Source organism: Macrosteles quadrilineatus, unplaced genomic scaffold (assembly GCF_028750875.1).
Source record: "Macrosteles quadrilineatus isolate MER2022 unplaced genomic scaffold, UCM_ALF_1.0 Scaffold_6__1_contigs__length_79288215, whole genome shotgun sequence".
In the NCBI taxonomy this organism is placed as follows: Eukaryota; Metazoa; Arthropoda; class Insecta; order Hemiptera; family Cicadellidae; genus Macrosteles; species Macrosteles quadrilineatus.
In genome coordinates, this window is record NW_026542599.1 from 76,191,025 (window position 1) to 76,213,800 (window position 22,776).

Consider the following 22,776-nt stretch of genomic DNA (forward strand, 5'->3'; position numbering starts at 1 on the left):
CGCCCTGTCATTTCTGGTAATAGGCTAAAGAAGGACTTGGACGATGATTTTGATGGATTAAATAATAATACTGTATGTTCCTTAGAAATATCTAGTAGTGAAGTAGTAATGATGGCGGATGGAAGTCGCTTAATGTTCCAGAATAACAAAACTATGTGTACCGTACTGTCTATGAGATTTAAGAAGTTTCTCTTTAGCCAGGGCGATTTGGAAGTTATCAAACACTAATTGCAGACGCTGAGCATGACGACGCCTTGACAGTTTATGGTAACAAAAATACTAAACTGTGTTTTGATTTGTTTCTATTATTTGTGGGGCTAACAAACTTGTCGAGTGTGATTTTATATTCATATAAGAAATGTTAACACTGCTACTTAGCCTCCACCCATTTTATTTATTTTTTATTCAATATTTCACTTTTTAAAATAACTTATGAATAAAACTCTAAATTTTGCAAAATAATGTGTTTGTCTATATATACTCTAAAATGCAATGTACATATACTATCAATAGAAAAAAGTTAAAATCTCAGTTTCACTTTTACAATCAGTTTTGTTCCGAACAAATACAAACCATTATTTTGTAATTACCTTTTGTTTTCACTAAGCCTTAAATCATTACAAACGTTTTATAAAACTGTCAATCTATCATTGACCTTTTACTTGCCACATATTCAACACAACATAGGTCAACATTGCACATATTTTTTTATCAGGTAGCATGTCTCTGTACGCATTGACTGACATTGAGAATGAGGCCCTCAACTCTGTGGAAAAATAACATGTTGAGGATACAAAATGAATGCTGGACGATGGATAGTAACATGGAAAACCAGGGTGTCTAGTTTATTTTCATTATAAAATTCAAGACTAATTCCAGACTTTTCAAGACTAATTCCAGATTTTTCAAGACTAGTTTTTTCAACAATTAGTGCGTGTTGATACCAAAATGTATCGATTCTCGATTCTTGATACTGATACCAATTTTTATAGCTTAACCAAATTTTCTGAATAATACTACACCAACCCCCGTCTTTGTCATAAAGTAGTATTATGATAATGTGGGGTTTTCAAGTAAAGAAATAATGCAGCAATAAAAAATTCTAACTAGCAAATTTGTTTTTTTTTATCATGAAATCTTCCACGTACCGTACGTTTAGACATCATCATTGACTGCAGCGGTTACAGCAACGTGATCGTTGTCGTCCGCGATCACGGCAAAATCATGAACATTTCCCGCGGCCTTGTTGACTTTAATGACATCATCGTCGTCTCCCGCTGTCTCAGAAACGTCATCGTCATCGTCCGCGATCGCGGCAAAATCATGAACATTTCCCGCGGCCGTGTAGACATCATCGTCGTCTCCCGCGGTCACGAAAACGTCATCGTCGTCTCCCGCGGTCACGGAAACGTCATCGTCGTCTCCCGCGGTCACGGAAACGTCATCGTCGTCGTCCGCGATCGCGACAAACTCATGAACATTTCCCGCGGCCGAGCAGATATCATAGTCGTCTCCCGCGGTCACGGAATCGTCATCGTCGTCTCCCGCGGTCACGGAAACGTCATCGTTGTCGTCCGCGATCGCGGCAAAATCATGAACATTTCCCGCGGCCGTGTAGACATCATCGTCGTCTCCCGCGGTCACGGAAACGTCATCGTCGTCGTCCACTATTGCGGCAAAATCGTGAACATTTCCCGAGGCCGTGTAGACATCATCATTGGCTTTTGCAGTTACGTAAACGCAAGACGACGATCGCGGCAAAATCATGAAAATTCCCGACTTTGAAATCAAATTTAAGACTAAATCCCGACTTTCAAGACCATTTTGAAATTCAAGACTAATTCCCGACTTTCCCGATTTTCCCGACTACTAGACACCCTGAAAACACTGTAAAGAAACTTATTTGTGGGCGAAGATGATACATCGACTGAGGATTTTGACGCTGATTTCCATTTTTTCACTTGTGTCACTACAAGTAGGTAGTAATACAGGTATTCAAAAATTTGTTTCAAATATTGACATAGTAGCCTATTGTTTTTTAAGGAATTATTACCTAAGATTTTATCAGGAAAGTATGTAAAATTAATAACAAAATAACTTAATCATACTTAATAAAAGTAAATAAACAGATTTTCAGGATTTTGGGAAATAGTTTTTGAATACATTTAAATTGTTTTGAATGCAAATAGTTCAAAAACTATTTGTGCCTTCAATCCTGTAGATCAGTTTATTTACCTTAGTTAATTAATTTTAAGTATGATTATTTTGTTATTATCTTTACATACTAGTTCAATCTCATTCTGCTTCTTAAACTTAGAGTAGACACAAGTTAGTGCTCGTCTGGCTATCAGAAGGTTGCCAATTCAATCTCGAGAAAATTCCAAAGCTTTTTAATGGTTTGAAACTAGACGCAGTTGTCCTTGATTGTTGGGCTTACTCATTCAACAATAGTTTTTGCCTTTAAATAAAGAAAGATGTTTTCTTTTTTAGGATAGGCCTACTAATCTAAAATTTTGACCTAATGGTAAAAAAAATTAATTTACAAACAGAAAAAAATTACTGTAATAAATGGAATCTACTTTTTAGCCCTTGACAAAAATGTAAGTACAAGTGCTGAAGTACAACATGTTCATTAAAAGACAAATAATAAAGTACCGTACATTTGAATTTGATTTGACTCTCTCCCGCAAGACGTGTGCTGCATGGTGAACGAGGAAATTGCGTATAGATCCTACAAGGCGATGTAAGTGGAGTGGTGGAATAATGCATCACAGATCAACAGAAGCCGTTTTAATTATAACACTTTGTTTAGCTTCTGCTTACAATAAAATTGGAGTAAATATCATGACACAAACTGAATCAATCAATAAATACGATAATAAAGTAAGAAATGAAGTAAAATGAGTACTAACTTAACTAATGTTAAACCTACGACATAAATTAATTTTGATCAAAAACCAAGCCTAACAAAACTACATTTTAACGAGGGGAAAGAGAAAAATTTTTGATTTCATTTAGTTCCTCATATACACAACAATACTGCTTCAACACCATTTATCAAATATATACAAACATTAGAACGCTTACCAATAATTTAACAAGTGTCGAATTAAGCTTAGAAAATTAGAAACGTTTAGCAAATCCTCAAGGAACATTTCATATAAAACTACTTTCGAAAATTTTCACTGTTACTTGACACACACACCCCGTGAGTATTTTTCGGTGAACGTGATGTTTAAGAACCAGAACATAAAGGACACCAGGATCGTTCAATCATATCTAACAACTTATAAGATCCAGATTGTGCTGAGGTTTGCCACAGTTATCTGTTCGTTGGCACAAAAGTTTTCATCTCCTCACTAGGTTATGTCGCTGAACTGGGGGCAAACTTGGGTTGTATGATGGACGTCTTGCGAGCAGGGACAGACTCCGGTGTCGGGATGGCTTCACCGGTGCCAAACGCCAGATTGGCCTGAGGCGCTTGCTGCTGTCTCATCTTCATCCCTGTCGTCTGCTTTGCCATTTGATAATCACCAGAGTCAAAGTATTTTTGCTGAAAATAGAACAGTATTGTTAAAATGCTGGATGAATTGCCACCCCTAACATCAGTTGGCGCCTTTTTTATAGGCTGAAGCAAAACATGGTGAAAAAACAATGAGAAATGGCACAAAAAAACAATCTGTAAGATTTAGACTTATTCATTAATTAATCAACCTAGGTAACTGTATAGCAAAAAATATAGCCTAGGTAGTTTATTCAATGAATAAAATAAACTAGGCCTACTGCTGTTCATTTTCCAGCCTTTGGTTGTTGTATTTGAGCTTGTATCAATTGAAGACACTTTTTGCACCCTATTGACAATGAGTGTATACCAGTAGGTTAAACAATTGTTGAACACTTTCACTAAAACAGGCCCCTATATATATAGTGAAACAAAATTTCAGCCAGTATTTTCACACATTCAATGAACAGGGTATCTTGAAACGCCAAGAGTTGACAGTCTACAATGAAATTTTCCAAACTATAGTTTACCAATTTAATTATGATTCTGTTGCATATTGTATTTTGAATTATATAATCAACCAGGAGCACATTTTACATTACATTCGCACAGTTTTTGCTACAGAGATACACAAGATATTCTTACCCCCTTGGCCAGTTTCTTCGCTAGGAATGCTGAATGTCCACTTAAAGGAGCAACTGGATATTTGGCTTTTAATTTTGCTTCCTCCATCTTTTCAACTTCACCGGTTGTCATCTAAAAAACGCTAACTTATTAGTAAAATTACAATGAGATAGTCGGTAACGTTCAATATTTAGTAAGAACAGTAAGTAACAACATTTACAATCAGACACACATTCAGGATAGGCTAGTTAACACGTTCACTGCTAAAAACCTTTACACAGGCGCTCCTAAACTGCGGCGAGGCCCGGGCGGAGCCCCGGCACACTAACTGAATCAGCGATCACTATTGGCATTGAAATATCTCAGTAAGACAAATCATAAAAGAGCAGTGGTGATTGCTCTGCATACCCCCAAAGTGGACGTAGTACACTGAAATACCCAAAGGTAGCCTAGCAGCACTGCCTAGATCAATAACCAGTCTTTGTAATATGGCTCAAATAGAAAAAATCCCCGAAAACGGGACAAAAGCATTGCCAGACGGGATTTTACAGGAATGTTTAATACCAACCTACACCAAAATAAAGCTCACATTCTAAGCTAGGCCTATAGGCTGGTAACAATTAAACAATGTTCCCCGGCTATGCCTGAGCTCACATTGAAAGCAAAGTTGTTGGCATTGGTGAAGGACATTTCCCGCCCCACACCAGTGGCACCGGTACCGCGGGCAAGAATTTCTGCCCCTCGCACTGAGTTGGGCTAGTCTTTAGGTACCTACCTCAGAGGCCAAATAAAAAATTAGTTTTTTTGGTGGAGATTATTGATGTAAATGGGCCTAAATTTTTAAAGGTTCACCAATCCAAACGATAAAAGGAAATGAGGCTTCTGATTGAACATTTTTAATGAAGCCATATGAGTAAGTCTTTTTTGGATCTTTTTAGGACAAAAAGTTATCTTCTAGGCTAAGGTTTAGAGACCATAGGGAAATGATTGGATAGCCTACATCAATGAGATTTTTCTTAGATGGACTATGCTAAGCTTAATTCTCACCTCAGGTTTGACAAACACGTGGTCGTTGTTGGACTCAGAGCTTTGATCCTTGGTTTGAGACATGTTTTCAGCGTCTTGTTCTGACATACTGTAGATCTCAGAGACTTAGTTTAATCTATCCTGAAAAATTGAATGTTTGTGAACACAGGATCACTTATGAACACAAATAACTTAACGAAGATATAACTTAGACTAGATATCAATTGTTATGAATATTGACTCCAGTCAGTGGACAAACCGTGTCGCTGATATTGATGGTGGAGTTGGAAAAGGGAGAAGGCAACATCCTTCTTTGCAAACTTCAAGGCCTTGACAGAGGGCTTAAATGTAGTGCACAAGTTTAGGGCATTATAAAAACATAGCAAGGGATTTAAATGCTAATTTCATGAAACATTATAGGCTAACTTACACTATTAGCCTAATTGATAAACTTAATAAGAGTTCAAATTCATTGAGTTAAAACTTAATGGTGGTTTAAAAAATAGGCTAGGCCTACACCTAACTTAATATTTAAATGGAAGGCCCTTATTCGCTTGAGTTCAAAAGATTGGCCCCTGAGGCCTATACAGCTTTAAGGTTAAAGCTGCACGTTGCAGGCCAAAGTGAAATGTTGAAACGTTCCCGCAAAATCATTCCCAAGACACTTGTGTGAACCTGGCAATAACTTGGCAATAAGTAGTAAGCACGCCCGCTAAAATCTATTGCTGGCCGTTTTGCGGAAAAATACGGCCACGAAACATATTACCGATAATATCAACAGATAGAGAACACTTTAACGGACACGACAGTATAACATCATGTACCTGGGGAGTAAGTTAAGGCTGATAAACTCAGCAATAAGTAGTGCGCACGCCCGATAAAATCTATTGCCGGCCGTATTGCGGGAAAATACGTCCGCGAGCAATAATAACGACGATGCCAACTGATAGAGGACACTTCAACGGACACGACAGTATTAACATCATGTACCTGGGGAGTAATATAGGGGGGGTAAAACCAGCAATAAGTTGTGCGCGCGCCTTTTCAAATCTATTGCTGGCCGTATTGCGGAGAAATACGTCCGCAAGCAATAATAACGACGATGCCAACAGATAGAGGACACTTCAACGGACACGACAGTATCAACATCATGTACCTTGGGAGTAATATAGGGGGGGTAAAACCAGCAATAAGTTGTACGCGCGCCCTTTCAAATCTATTGCTGGTCGTATTGCGGAGAAATACGTCCGCTAGCAATAATAACGATGATGCCAACAGATAGAGGACACTTCAACGGACACTTCAACGGACACGACAGTATCAACATCATGTACCTTGGGAGTAATATAGGGGGGGTAAAACCAGCAATAAGTTGTACGCGCGCCCTTTCAAATCTATTGCTGGCCGTATTGCGGAGAAATACGTCCGCCAGCAATAATAACGACGATGCCAACAGATAGAGGACACTTCAACGGACACGACAGTATCAACATCATGTACCTGGAGAGTAATATAGGGGGGGTAAAACCAGCAATAAGTTGTGCGCGCGCCCATTTGCTGTGCTGTGTATATAAACCACAACTTATTGCTGGTTTTACCCCCCCCCCCCCCTATATTACTCCCCAGGTACATGATATTGACACTGTCGTGTCCGTTGAAGTGTCCTCTATCTGTTGGCATCGTCGTTATTATTACTCGCGGACGTATTTTTCCGCAATATGGCCAGCAATAGATTTTATCGGGCGCGCGCACAACTTATTGCTGGTTGTACCCCCCTATATTACTCCCCAGGTACATGATATTGACACTGTCGTGTCCGTTGAAGTGTCCTCTATCTGTTGGCATCATTGTTAATATTGCTTGCGGACGTATTTTTCGGCAATACGGCCAGCAATAGATTTTATCGGGCGTGCGCACTACTTATTGCTGGTTTTACCCCCCCTAAATTACTCTCCAGGTACATGATGTTGATACTGTCGTGTCCATTGAAGTGTCTTCTATCTGTTGGCATCGTCGTTATTATTGCTCGCGGACGTATTTTTCCGCAATACGGCCAGCAATAGATTTTATCGGGAGCGCGCACTACTTATTGATGGTTTTACCCCCCTAAGTTACTCCCCAGGTACATGATGTTTATACTGTCGTGTCCGTTGAAGTGTCCTCTATCTTTTGGCATCGTCGTTATTATTGCTCGCGGACGTATTTTTCCGCAATACGTCCAGCAATAGATTTTATCGGGCGCGCACACTACTTATTGCTGGTTTTACCCCCCCCCCCTAAATTACTCCCCAGGTACATGATGTTAATACTGTCGTGTCTGTTGAAGTGTCCTCTATCTGTTGGCATCATCGTTATTATTGCTCGCGGACGTATTTTTAGCGCAATACGGCCAGCAATAGATTTTATCGGGTGCGCGCACTACTTATTGCTGGTTTTACCCCCCCTAAATTACTCCCCAGGTACATGATGTTGATACTGTCGTGTCCGTTGAAGTGTCTTCTATCTGTTGGCATCGTCGTTATTATTGCTCGCGGACGTATTTTTCCGCAATACGTCCAGCAATAGATTTTATCGGGCGCGCGCACTACTTATTGCTGGTTTTACCCCCCCTATTATTATTATTATTATTCTTCGTCATGAGAGCCGAAGGCCCCTGACTACATACCCGGTACCTATCGTGAGACATACCCGGGCCCCATGATGAAGGCCGAAGCTTACGCATCAACCTTTAGCACATCATGGGCGGATGACTTAAGGTCATCAGGCTCACCGGCTGCCGAAGCAGACCCATCGGAAAGAGGGTTGCCCCTCAATCCTAACCAGGGATTCCGGCTACTTGTTTAAGCGTCACTCCACCTGGGTTCCACCAGGTACAAAGCCCTAGAGGACCATAATGGAGCGCCCCGACGCATTTAATGCAAGGAACACTCGGGACCTATCTAATCCCTGACAGGCAGAACCCGCCATCATAGCCAGAAGGAAGGGGACCGTCAGCACGCTGACGGGGGAACCCCAACCTCCCATTTACACCACTACCCGATCGAGGCCTTACCCAGTTGCTGGGAAACCAGAGATAACCAGAGCGATAGATCCCCAGATACCCCTGGCGGGCTCGGACCCAGCACCCGATCTACTTCGTTTGCCCGTCAGACCCAACATCACTGCCAGGCCATCAGGGTTTCCCAAAAGGAGGCAGGTATAGAAGTGGGACCCACCCGGATGAACCTATCCACCAGAGGTGGCGACACCCTTGACTCTATTGAGGTTCCGGGAAGAACCCCCACACTCAAGATAACCATACCGTCCGTGATCAGAGACAGGGATTGGTTTGCATAAGTGCCTACAAACCGTTACCCTCACACTGCGGAAAGTTACGTTTTCCTTGAGTGTCCCCGTGAGCTATGGGTACTTGCCCGTTTTCACCTCCAGGAAAGGCTACTTCCAAAGTCGAGGATTTGCCACACTGAATGCTGGTCGCACACAACAAGCAGGCCGAAACCCAAAGAACCACAGACACAGGTAGGTTAGAGATTATGATGCACTTCCGTCTCTCCTAGAGCTAAACACCCCTCCATCCTGGATGAAGGAATGTCACTGGGACCCAATGCCCAGTCGTCCATGTCTGTGGCCTACTTGAAATGCCAATACCAACACCGAGCAGTTACCTCCCCTTTGGGGGCTAGGTTTTTCACCTCCCAGGACGAGGCTACTTCCAAAGTCGAGGATATGCCTCACAAAATGTTAGTCGAACACAACAGGTAGGACGAGCCCGAAGAACTCAAGTCACAACCACAGTTACAGGTAGGTGAGTGGAGGCGGAATTAACGGCGTCACTGAGAGCTAAACACCCCCCCACCCTGAATGGAGGGAGTGTCACTGGAGGCTCCCCAGTATAAGTATAAAAGCTTTTACCCCCCCTAAATTACTCCCCGAGGTACATGATGTTAATACTGTCGTGTCCGTTGAAGTGTCCTCTATCTGTTGGCATCATCGTTATTATTACTCGCGGACGTATTTTTAGCGCAATACGGCCAGCAATAGATTTAATCGGGCGCGCGCATTACTTATTGCTGGTTTTACCCCCCCTAAATTACTCCCCAGGTACATGATGTTGATACTGTCGTGTCCGTTGAAGTGTCCTCTATCTGTTGGCATCGTCGTTATTATTGCTCGCGGACATATTTTTCCGCAATACGGCCGGCAATAGATTTTTTTGCTCGCGCCCACTACTTATTGCTGACTTTACCCCCCCTTTCTTATCCCCCAGGGACATGATATTGATACTGTTGTGTCCGTTAAACTGTCCTCTATCTGGTGACATCATCGGTTTCATGTTACGCGGTCGCATTTTGCCGCAAAACGGCCAGCAATAGATTTTTTCGGGCGCGCGCACTACTTATGGCTGGAGTTATTGCCAGGTTCACACCAATTCCCAAGACTGATCCCTGAGGAATGCCATGTTGGATTGTCAGAGGTCTTGACTGAACACTGCTAAGTGATATCACTTGCATAGCAGTTTTATAGCCATATACTATAGGCCTAGGCTAGTCTAACTTAATAAGGCTATATAATTAAGTTAACGCCTAGCCTACCAAAATTGGCAATAACATTGAGGTCTAGCAGGCATTAAGGCCTAATAAGACTTATTATCAGTTGGATCAATTCAAAATTATTGATGATAAAATAGGCCTAGATAAATATGATTAGCCTATGTTAAGCCTAATGTTCCTCAGAGACCATAAGGCCTAGGCCTACCTAACTTACCTTATCACAGTTTAAACTTCTCTGTAAACTGTCTGTTCAACTAATTGACATGAGTTAACAGGAATGTAACAGATGAATAATCTCAACAGTAAATTTTAATCTTGTGGACACAAATTGACTTTATAAAAATAATAGAACTGTGTCAATCAACATGAAAGAACATAAGTTAAGTTAGCTACCTACTGAAGACACGACACTATGCTTAATATCTGAGCCTTAGCGGAGGGTATTTGTTTAGAGATATAGTTTTTAAGACAGATGAAGCATACCAAAATGAATTTTGAAGACTAAAAGTGTAGAATAACTTACCCCCTACAGCAACAGGAACCTTATTCAAGATCAAGAATTCAAGCAGTCACTCAATTATCTTCAACTTCAACTTTTTTTTCTTTTACTTCTCTTCTCTTGTTCTCTTCCCTTCTTCCTTCTCACGATCACGACCCCCCTACTACTGGAGTCTAAACCTTCGCTAAATCATCACGATGTTGTCCCCTGGCGCTGCGGAGTGGGGGAAATGATTCTCCCTCCCCTCCACCTCCCCTGTAGACGGCGTCCAAACAAGCCCGCGTTGTTTTACATGCATATCATATACCTATGCTGCAGTTTTTCAATAAGTTAAAAAATGAATATTTATAAAATTAAACTGTCATAAACTAACCTAACCAACCAAACATGCTGATTATTTAAAAAATCGAATGAAGGTTTACTAATCGAAAAAATAGTTCTGTTCATAAAATAAAATTATAAATGCCTTGAATTCAATTTTAGAATTTATTAATTATAAAATTAAACTGTCATAACCTAACCAAACCAACCAAACTTGCTGATAATGAAAAATCGAACAAGGTTTACTAATAGAAAAAAATAGTTCTAAAATTATAATAGCTCAAATTTAATTGTATAATGTTTTAATTAACAAATTAAACTGTCATAACCTAACCAAACTTGCTGATAATGCAAAAATCTTAGACAAAAAGTTAGTGCTACCGAGAGGATTCGAACCTGGTACCTTCAGATCCTCAGCCCGGCACGCTATCCATTAGACCACCGAGGCCGGTGGCTACAAACCGTATCGTTGCGGTAATGGTGTTCCCTCAGCCAATAGAATGCTTTGCTTCCCCCACTCCGCAGTGCCAGGGGACAACATCGTGATGATTTAGCGAAGGTTTAGACTCTAGTCTTCCACGTTCCGTGGGTTACTGGGTTCCGTGTTCCGTATTCCACTCCGTGTTCCGTGTTTACTAAAATTGTGTCGGATTCTAAACGAAAGCGATCCACGACTTTTATTCTCTTGCTTTTTGGTTATGAAAGGAAACTCAAAATACTTTTTGTAATTAATAATATAAAAACATTTACAAAAACATTACCATACAATCGTGGATAAAATGCCTATTTTATATCGGTAGTTAATATTTTATCCCAAACTCATTATTACTTCTAACTGTATTGTAACACGGCCACCTTTAAAGGTGGCCGTGATCGTACAAGTAGACGATTTTGCTGTTAGTTTGTCATGGTCTTTGCTTCACCTCCATCGAGAGAATGCTTATTATGGCTTATTAATAGAAAAATGAAATGTAAAAAGGTATAAAATACAATTTTCTGTTTGTAATATTGAGCGGAGCAAGCATTGATCCAACGCAAGAACGTAATAACCGCGATTAGATTGTTTCCAATGAGCTCGGTTTAACCATAGATAAAACATACTTTTAACGTAAATGAGATGTCTACTGTACTTTCGGTATCATACCCTAAATCAATGGTACAACTGGTTCAAGAAAATGGGATGTTTACTTGCAGTATTCAAAGTCAGTAGTAAAATGTATATCCCTTTGTATTATCATAGACTAACCAACCAACACAAGTACAGACTTCCCATCCCATTGTAAATTTTGAGGCTCATTTTTTGTGTCTAGTTCATGTCCGGTGACACTTGGCGCTATTGTCGACGAAATTTTGTTTATATTATTTTAGGGTTAATGTAATGTTTTTTTGCTTTACTGTTTTGTTATTGTTTATGATTAAATCGTTTTGTTTGGTTAAACGAGGTTTTAAATTACTGAAATAACAAGAAACAAATTGTAACCAGAACACGACATCTAACCGGACAGAACTATCAATAAAATACGCTTCAGCCATGATGGAAGTTCCATAAGGATGAAAAACTTCTAAACTAGTCTTTTTTATCTATGGTGCTATTGAATTTTAATATTGACCTTGAATATTGACTCTCAAAGTTCTGTCCGGTGCACTGTTTCAGGTCGTGTATAAATTAATGCTTCCTCACTTCGTATACCTGCAGTATCCAAAGTCAATGGTGCATAGGCTCTTATTGGTTACTAATAATAGATTAAATACCTTTTACGTCTTCAATCCTAGTAGTCTTTTTCTGATGACTACAGTTTCGGGGCATTCAGCCTCCATTGTCAAATCTTCTGTCTTGTTAATACTGTCATGTCAATAATGTGTACCGGTCCGCACGATGTAGTAATTTGTTTAGGCCGGTCATATAAGTATTAAAGGTAAATTGTTTCTTGTGACAGTGTGTGTATGTATACTCCATGTTGAATGCAACGACCAATGCTTTTAACAGTAATTAACAAGACAAAAATTCGACAATGGGGCTGATTGCCCCGAAACTATAGTCATCAGAAAAATACGACTAGGATTGAAGACGTAAAACGGTATCCATCCGATTATTAGTACTCTTTATCAATCCAGGCAAAACAGGATATAAATTGGTTATTCATTTTGTAGTATATTATGCTCAACGGTTAATTCGAATGCTCTTTAAGTTGTTTAGTATTTGCAATGTGCTTGTACAAATTGCTTTAGACTTGATGTGGTGTATTGTATTGGTTTATTGGTAACTATATGACTGTGCTAAATTTCGTGCGGATCGCATCAGACTCAGACTTTCAGGAGGAGTGTTTCTGTTTGTTCAAAAGCAGGAGTCCTAACCCTAAGTAGGCAATAAAGAGCTTTGATAGCACCAATAAATTATATTGTCAGGATCGTGTTTACTTATCCATACATAGGGAAAATTATTGTCGACAAGAATAGTAACATATTCCCTCTCCCCTCAAAACGTTTTTTTTTTCGGAATGTATCCGACATTTTAGCGAATTTCCGAAAAGGTTGAAAAATCTTATGGTAGGATATAGAGCTTAGACAGATTTTTTTTTTTTCTATGTCGCCAGATGCCAAAAACCCTTTATTTGTTAAAATTCACAAACACAAACACACACATATTATGTTTTTGTATGTGTGTGTCCGGTAGTTTTGAAGAAATCTGGTATATACCTGTTTATTCGCACGATTTTGCTAACCAGCATTATCGATCAGTGGAAATGGGATTTTAATGGAGGTTTCCCATTTTACCCGCTCTAAAATAAAAATTTGTGATATTCTAAGCCATTTTGTAGAAATTAAAAACAAATGTTTTTGTACAGTGAAGGAATTAATGCTGTTAATTAATATAATGTTGCCGGCAGAATGTCGAGTGTATGGTTACCTGTCATTGTTTTGCATTACTTGTTTTTTTTGTAGTATTATGCAGTATATCACTATAAATAAATAAATACAGTAGTAATAATAAGTATTTCAAATAACTGATACCACTCAGTCATAATAGAAGTTAAAGTTATTCTGTACAATTGACTATAAATTGGTAATGCGATTTATAAAGACTTTTCTAAAAATTGACCAGAAAAAATTTAGAATACCTTGTTTTTCACGGATTTATAAGCCCTTTTTAGCGAATTTCCCATATAGGGAATAAGCTATTTTAAATATTGTTGTTTAAAATGAAAGCAAGAATATGTGAAATTCCCAATACTTTTTAAACCATGTGAAATTCATACTACTGTAGTTTGTAAATGGTCTAGGATTATATAGAAACAACGTAAACCTTTGTATAGTTATTTAATTGCAGTCAGTTGTTCCAAGCTTCTTCCAAGTTGACTTTGAATCATCTGCAGTAGAGATTCTGTGACATTTTCTGCACTCTCACCACTCCATGTGTAAGATTGTATTTTAAGCTGAGTAGGAAATGTCCGGAAAATATTAGTGTATCTGAAACAGTTTGTAAGTATCTGTATGATACATATTGACAGATTGATTAGTCTTATAATAACTAAGTTGTTAATTTCAGTTGAATTGTTTTAATTGCACTTAATTTTGACTGAGGGCCCTGAAACTGAAGAGTATTGTGATACTGTATAACTTAAGTAGCTTACCTAAATTCCTGTAATAAGCTTTCTTTAAATTTACACTTGATTCTTTTGACTGTCAATTCAAAGTGTATTTTATAACAAATTTTTAGGGAAGGTTGGGTACAAACCCTGGTCTTACCATTTAATACTATCAATAAATAAAATCATTATTTGACCACAGTCATAGACTATAGAACCAATTGACTTATAAAACATCTGGAGAAGAAGAAAATATCAATTTTGTCCTGTAGGTTCTCAGCTATAAACCTCAATAAAATCCTATTAAAACAAGAAAAATAAAGCTCAAGATTCAGATTTGCTGCAACTGGAAATTATTTTATTTCCAGGGTTGCCCGGAGAGGGGTACAGCATCATTTAAGCCACTGAGATATTTTGGGGGTATTTAATTTTGCACATTGATAATTTTAAATTTTTATCTAAATAGCCATAAACAAGTAATTTTGTTTGGTAATTCTTATACACCCTATTAACACTTCAACACAATAATTTACGCTGTTCACAATTAACATTGTTTTGTAGCAACAACACAATGTCATGGCGATAGCGAGAGATGCTCTTATAATTCTGCCCTGATTGAGGGATACATTGATGATATCTTTAGCGACCGCAGGTTGATGGTGATTTATTGCTGCAATCATTGGTGATGTCTTCACAACCGCAGGGAATTGTCAAGAAATTGCCGCGGTCACGAGGGAAATGTTAAAAGCGTTTCTGCATGAGCGGCAGATGATCTTAGGGCCATGATCAAGAGGTAATTTGTCATGATGACATATGATCATGATGCATGACAGACAGAAGACCATTCTCAGAGAGGATGCAGGGAGAAAATTAGTTTCATTTTTACGATCCCGGAGAGGATACCTGATCTTGTTTGTCCATTTATGGCTATTTTATTATTTTTGGTTTAGGTGAAAAGACCCTCCCGGGCTAATTCTGTTCAATGAGCATGGTCATTTAATTATTCCAAAATTATCCATAAGTTGTCAATATTTTTTTCGTCCGCAAAAAAATTTGTATTGGAAAATTAATGTTCTGAAAACCAGTACATAAAATTCAGGCAAAAAAAATAAGGGGCAGGATTTCTGAATGAATCCCCACCACTTTTTTAGCTTTGTATATATCAGCTGATCAGCTGTAGATTGTTGTTTTAAAGTTTTTGTTAGGGTAAGTAGAGTAGTGGATGAAACAGCTTCCCCTCAAACTTCTACAATTTTGTGAACGGAGTATAGTAAACATTTTGTATTGACAGTTAGCGAGGGTTTTACTTGAGTAAATCCTTGAAATGTTGTTTTCTGTGTGGGGAGGAGGTAGGTTTAAAATGTGGGGGTTGGATAACGAACAGTATAAAATAGGTTGATTTGCACTCCTGGCCTTGTGAGGCACCTCTGACTATTCCATACCTGGACACCCAACCAGCTGGCTTCTCATCACTGATGTTGGGGTCCTCTAGTTCCTCCACAGCCAGCTCTCCCATGTCCAGGAATATCGTCAAGTCCGGCTTCATCAAATCCTTGGGGAACATGTAGACAGAGGAAGTCTCTGGAGGGAGAGGAGAGTCTTCAAACAGATCTGCGAGTGTGGTTGTGGTCCGATCAAACCAGTAACTGCAAATGTAAGGTTAGTGAATTTAATAGATCATCCACCAGTAGCCTTTGAAAATATCATCACAGAGTAGTTAAATGAGTAAAGACATGAGTTTTACCAACATTATGTTCAAACTCATGGGACGTACAACTCTGCAAAACGTTCCATTTCCATACTAAATAGTAGAATACACTTAGGCCTATAATAGTCTAACATGATTGTGTTTTGAGTACTGACCCAGTCATAACCACAGGTCGTTTCACCCAGTGTACTTTCACTGCATGGGACATCCCATACAGTCCCAGAGCGTAGTACACTCTGTGTAGCTCGTGTTGGGGAGATCTGTAGATGTACCAGGCAGGCATCAAACACTTCGGAGGATTCTCTACAAACTGACCCTTGATACGAGCTGCAAGAGCCTTCGCCACCTTGTCTCTAGCTGGAAAAATCGTCCAATTTCATGATGGTACATAAACACTTAGTTTTTAAGTATCCTAGCTTTGTAATAGTATCTCAGTGTTTGGATACATGTACATTGTGTATAAATTTTCATCTTTTAGAAGAAGTAATGTCCTGTGCACCTAAATGAACATTTCTCCAATATTTTTATATTTATCATACTGATAAATTACGAGCGCTCAAGAATCTATATAATTAATACGCTACATGAAACTTTGTCGGTTGAACTCCTCCGCCATTTCTTAACCGATTTTATCCATTGACGTCTCATTGGAAAGAGCGTGTCGCGTAGATTTGCAAACTGGCCTTACATTTTTGAAAAAGTCCCTTGGCCTCTCCCCCATTGGCTTTGAAAGTTCCCATGTTATCCTTATGGAGAACACAATTGTTTACATTTTGATCAGCTGTATAATTTAATTGCTGTTATTTATTTTATTTTTCAATCCAATGAAACACATTGAGTACATTTATTTGAGTTTGTGTAAACATAACCCCCAAGACGGATCGTGTTAGTATGGTTGTATCTTAAATTTGTGTATTTATCGTTGTTTTGTGTCGCTATGACGGATCGAGTTAGCATGATTGTAACTTAAATTTGTGCATTTATCGTTGTTTTGTCTAGCTATAATTTGTTTATTTGTTGTTTTTCCTTTTAAATGCCTCCGACGCGACGACAACGAAACATAGACAAGAGGCGTAATCGTGATAACGACCGCAGCTACAGAACAGTGACGCGTAAAGGGAGTTATTATACATCGATGGTAATATAGGATTAACTCATCACATTCAGCACCTGACCCTGGACAATCTCAACTAGGTAACAAATGCTCCCTAACACTACCCCAAAACGACTTTTCGTTCTCAATTGGCCCTCTATCAATGACCTGTATTGCCTGTACAACGAGGAACTTTGAGAAGGAGAAAATCGGCCGGAATGCTTTAGGTTTATCAATAACGAAGATAAATATGATCTGAGTTACACACCGGTAATCTTTGAGTTGACTCTTTTAAACTCATTGTAAATATGACTGTTATTCGTTTTGAAATAACTCCTGTAATACTTTGCAATTGCTCGAATTCGAGCAACATGTACACTAGTCTCTTATTAATACCTTAAGTTATTATAGTAATCGTAATAATCACAACTTAGCGGTAAAAAGTCCCTCTTCAATCATCCAACTCAGAAAGGAACCCATCAAAATTTCCTCAAAACAGTACTAACCAGAGGGCTGAATAACCCCCAGGGACCGACCCCACTAATCAAGTCACACAAAAACTGGTACCATTTTACAGATACTTTTCAATTATAAAAAAATATCCATAGGGGAAATTAAGATAAATCTTTTGTATCATAGCTATTTGTTTAAATCACTTCTTGATCAGTATAGTGCATGTTAATTAAATAGACTTATTTTCATGTTATATTGATTGGCAACGTTTATAATAAGACAATCAATTGTGTACAGTAGCGTACAGTATTAAAATATTGGTTAGTGTACTAACCAAACCATTTTTTAACAGCTGTTTAGCAAATCAGCTGTTCGCATGATGTGCCACCAGTTTCTTATTGGTTCAGTTCAGTTGTGTCATTGTTGCCTTTGTTCGCGTAGTTGCTCGTTGAACGGAACTTTACAATGTATTTTCGTGTTTCTACGCGTAGTGTTCATGTGTGTGCGTGTCCTTGTATGTGTTAGTGTCCCTATGAGTCTATGGTGTAGTGTTTGTGAGTGTTTTAGTAGACATTTACTTAAATGTATGTACTGATGATTCATTGCAGGGGTAAGTATATTTTTAACAAAACTGTAATTTTATTTATATAGATTACTGTACTTATCTTTTACGCCAACCCCACTTTTTGCAGAAACATAAAAAGTTAATTAGTCTATGCAATAGTCCTACTTGAATTCTTATTACCTATATTACTGATTAATAGTTCTATTATTCATATAGCTTATTTCATATCATTAAGATAACAACTAAAGCCAAAATACTAAAGTGCTTTGTTTTACATAGTAATATAGCCTTGATGAAACCTTAGGTAGGACTTGTGTAATTCATTATTGAAGGATATAAATGAAATGCCACTCATATAAAAGACACCTCAGTGCATCCTTAAGAAAATCATGAGTATCATAACATAATTTCATATATTTTAAAGTTTCTGTTTAATATTTGTTGCAATGTTATTACTCAAGCTTTAAAAACATCAATTTACTCTGGGTTATGTGGAGTATTTAGTATTTCAAAGCAAACTTCGCGCTTTTTAATCGTCATTAGCTCTTGTGGCTAAAATTTTATATGGATGTGTTGCAGAAATATGATTATGTTTTTAAAATTCGACAATTTTATGAAAGAAAATATTATAAACAATTTAATATGGATAATTCTTTTGTAGAGTACATGTTATTTAGATAATATACCTGTTACTGTAAGGCTTTTATAGCTTATTAAAGTGCTTGAATATTAAAAACAAAAAAGTTCGTAGGTTACTGGTTGCAGCCGTACCAAAGGTAAGTAAGTGTGTTTATATATTTAGGCCTATGTCTGTTTATGTCGGGTAAAAATTATTAGATGATGATGAAATTAGGTAAAAACGTGGAAAAATACGTCCTAACCAGCATGATCGGACTATGGGAAGGGGGATTCATGGGCAAACGTTGTGGGTTCCCACTTTGAGACTTGCGGTATACATAAAATTTTGCAGTTTGTTTCTTAACTATTTTGTAGAGCTCAAGAAAACAAAGCATTTAGTATTTTGAAGCGCAGTTGTACGTTTTTAGTTACTGAAGAAATTAATAAACAAACTGTAAATTTAAAATAATTAGGAAAATGTTATGGAGAACAAGTCTAATGTTTTCGTTCACTTTTTTTGGATGTATTTGGTTAATTTATCTCATACCTAGCAAATAACATTTAAATAAAAATACGCATTATAGCATTCCTTGTGGCTACAAACCTAAGTACTTTATTAACCTAATGTTATTTATACGAGAAACAAATCTAACATGTTCATGGCGATATTTCAGTAGAAATCCGATCAGGCAAATGGACATTCGGTTACGGTAGGTTTGCCGTAACGGGGGTATTTATTTTTCTAGATGCAAGCCTAGCTGAGTCCGAGTCCACACCCGTAACGTGGGCACCAAACCATTCACATTATTATGAAGCTTACTAATTATATAGTGATTAGCAAGGTTGAAGCCATACACGATAGAGTTTTAGCGTTCTAACCACCAATCCACTAACCATCAATTGCCAAGACACTAACTAAATAAAAGCAGTGTCTATGATCAATAATATCCGTACAACTTTGGGCAACCATCAAACACGTGCATAATATATGTTTGACCTATTCTTCTACACTATATAGGGTGATTGATATAAGTGTGCCAGCCGTTTTATTCGAAAACTATAAGAGATATCAAAAAAAGTTAAATGGTAAGTGCCTTGGATTTTTTATTTAAAAAATTGTAGTCAAGTCAAAAAAATTATTTTACCCGCCATTTTTTCAATATGGCCGCCAACTTTGATTTTTCTTATGGCACACCCTGTATTTTATGATGTATTCTGGTAGAAAATGTAATTTTAAGACGATTTTATTCTTGTAACTTTTTTCATAAACCTAACCGTTTCAAAGATAATAATGGTTAAAGTTTTGAAATTTCTGCATGAGAAAGAGTTTCGATAAAGGCCTAAGCAAGCATGCCAGCTGTTTTATTTGAAAACCATTCAAAATTTCACAACTTAAACCATTATTATCTTTGAAACGGTTAGGTTTATGAAAAAAATTACAAGAATAAAATCGTCTTAAAATTACATTTTCTACCGGAATACATCATGAAATACATGGTGTTCCATAAGAAAAATCAAAGTTGGCGGCCATATTGAAAAAATGGCGGCTAAAATAGTTTTTTTGACTTGACTATAATTTTTTAAATAAAAAATCCAAGGCACTTACCATTTAACTTTTTTTGATATCTCTTATGGTTTTCGAGTAAAACGGCTGGCACACTTATATCAATCACCCTGTAGATTAAACATGGCTTATATTGATCATGGGATAAAGCTAATGTTACTTTTCGGTGAGTTGCTCTCAATGTTGATGAAGGGCTGTCTGTTTCTGTCGGCGAATCTGTTGTCCCAGACTGTGGGCGAGGAGAAGCATTTGTTGATAAACAGACTTCTCATCACTTTGGCGTTGGGGAATTGAACCTAAAACGTGAGAAATTGTGTTTTAGTATGGTACTAGTAACTGTACAACACACGTTGGGTTGTAGGGTTGAAAATGTTTGATGCACCTTACTGTTAGATAATTTTGCTATTGAAATAAAATTGGACCTAGAATCCTTCAATGTAACAAATTTCACTTCTTTGTGATTAAAATATTTTATAGACTAATAAACAGTAATACTACAAGTAAATATGAGGTGAAATAAATACACCTAAAAATGTTTTACTCCATAACTTTGCTTTCATGATAACTTAGACTTGCCACTTCATAGATTTGCATGTAAAGTCACTATTTGAGTTTAGATATAAACCTTCTCCTATTTCAGGACAATCATTACCGTGGGCATTTTCCTTGTTCCAATGGACAAGAAATACTGTAGTTTAAAATAATACAATTCAAATTCTTGAAAATAGTTTTAAATCGTTGAAACAAAGAGGGATGAATATTAAAAAAAAACATTTAAGTTCTCTACAAATACAGGATTAAAAACATACATAAAATCTAATCTACAGTACAATAATACTACATAGGTAATGACACAACTATTAATAAGTAATGAAATGATTTTTTATTTTGTAATTACTTACTGTAGCATCCTGCCATACTTGTAGGATTGAGACCATGTTAAAGTAGAAACATGGGTCGACCCAGCCTTCATGTGTAATTTTAGGTAGACCTAAAAAAAATATGAAAAAAAATTAAATTAAATGCACATGTTTTAATTTTAAAGTGGACCAAATCCTAAATGTATTTTTGAACCAAATCCTAAGTGTACGAGTATAATCAGGGTAATCAGCTGACAAGTAGATAACAAAATAAAATAACTAAAAAATTAAAGAATGTTTGACATACAAACGTAAAAGAAACTGAATAAATGATAAAATGTAAATACAATAACACACGATTATTTATTAATTTAAACAATCTCCCTACACACACAGCTAAATATAGAGGTCGGGAACGCACTCACCTTACGCATTAAGTTTTGTATATTCTTTATCTCGATAAAAATACAATTTTTAAGATGCGTAAGTTTGTTTAGGGTCTTAGAAATAAAAATCAAGTCTACAATTTTAGCACTTTATTTGTTTACGTTTCTTTTATGTAAGGCTTCTTTTATGAAAGAAATCGAATGTCATATTTTCTTGACTCATGTGATACATTCATTTATTCTATGGTGATTATGGCGATACCATCGATTCTAAAAACTATACACAAAAGTCATAACACATCGTCCTGTAATCCAGCTACTAGGAGGTTACGAATTGTGGATATTTATAGGCATACACGGTGGATGCGATACTCCCTGGTGTGGATTAACGTCGGCACGAGTGAGTACTACGACTATCCGCAGTACTATCCTGAAAATTAGACCAATTCGTATATACCAAGGGAAAAATCTGGTTCGGATTCCAATATAAACTGTAGGTCCCTTACTTAGTTGCTATTAGCTGTATGGGCTATTAATTAACAGCTGTGTCTTATGGTCTAAGGAATAAATCGGCCTTAGTCACTAACAAGACTAAATGATCGCGCCACTCATCCTACACTCATCCCCATTCATACTCGGCTTAAAATACATACTTTGTATGGTCGCCATTTCATTGAAAATTATTAAAAGTAAAAAGTATTAAAGTATCACCTTGTTGTCTAAAGTAGCTTTTAAGGGAGTACTGCATTTCATTATAAGTTGAGACCCCCTTTGCACAAGGGGTAAGATACCACTAAATAAATAGTATTTAGGGATAAATAAATAAAATGGCAAAAGAGTATTACGAAAAATGGGTACTAATATAAAACTAACCACAACAAATTTGTCTTACTCAATACATCCTCAGATGGTGTTTCCTCAGGTATCACATATTTCCGTTTCCTTCTGAAAACCCGCCGTCCTCTCCTCCCCTGCCCGGCGGACACAATTACACAAAACAAAAGCAACACAAACAACCTCAACTGTACAGTCGAGTTCATGACAATCAGATAAACTCATTATCAGGAAATAGCATCTAATCTTGGTTCATACTGTTCATTCTACGTTGTGTCTTACTGGCATATAACGTACTGTAAACCTTATTTTTTAGGAGTTTTACTCATTCGCCTAGGTCTATGTGGTATGGACTTAGGATAAAGTTATCTTAAGTTTCCTGCACAAATTCATACAATTGAATTTTAATGTTGATCAATGGGATTACCGAGCAAATAACTTGTCATTTTTTTTGCATTATTTAAAATGGCTGTCAGCTGGCTAGATGACCAAGTGACATGTCGGACAACTCTTTCTTTGTCTTAGGACGCTATTGTCCTAAGTATCCTAAGTGTATGTATCCACAAGTCCGGGATTGTTTTTTACA

At 37.4% G+C, this 22,776-nt stretch overlaps 2 protein-coding genes across 2 annotated transcripts; both read right to left on the reverse strand.

Moving 5' to 3' along the window:
• Positions 1 to 2,775: 2,775 nt before the first annotated feature.
• Positions 2,776 to 10,333, reverse strand: LOC128996760 (cAMP-regulated phosphoprotein 19-A-like). The gene is made up of 4 exons (XM_054422214.1): positions 10,226 to 10,333; positions 5,174 to 5,293; positions 4,148 to 4,258; positions 2,776 to 3,553 (listed from the first exon to the last, which is right to left on the reverse strand). The coding sequence occupies exons 2-4, from the start codon at positions 5,258 to 5,260 to the stop codon at positions 3,365 to 3,367; spliced, it is 387 nt and encodes a 128-aa protein (XP_054278189.1). The 5' UTR covers positions 5,261 to 5,293; positions 10,226 to 10,333; the 3' UTR covers positions 2,776 to 3,364.
• Positions 10,334 to 13,823: 3,490 nt separating this feature from the next.
• Positions 13,824 to 22,385, reverse strand: LOC128997650 (UMP-CMP kinase 2, mitochondrial-like). The gene is made up of 6 exons (XM_054423288.1): positions 22,249 to 22,385; positions 21,013 to 21,101; positions 20,271 to 20,406; positions 15,973 to 16,174; positions 15,552 to 15,755; positions 13,824 to 13,990 (listed from the first exon to the last, which is right to left on the reverse strand). The coding sequence occupies exons 2-6, from the start codon at positions 21,046 to 21,048 to the stop codon at positions 13,837 to 13,839; spliced, it is 732 nt and encodes a 243-aa protein (XP_054279263.1). The 5' UTR covers positions 21,049 to 21,101; positions 22,249 to 22,385; the 3' UTR covers positions 13,824 to 13,836.
• Positions 22,386 to 22,776: the final 391 nt, after the last annotated feature.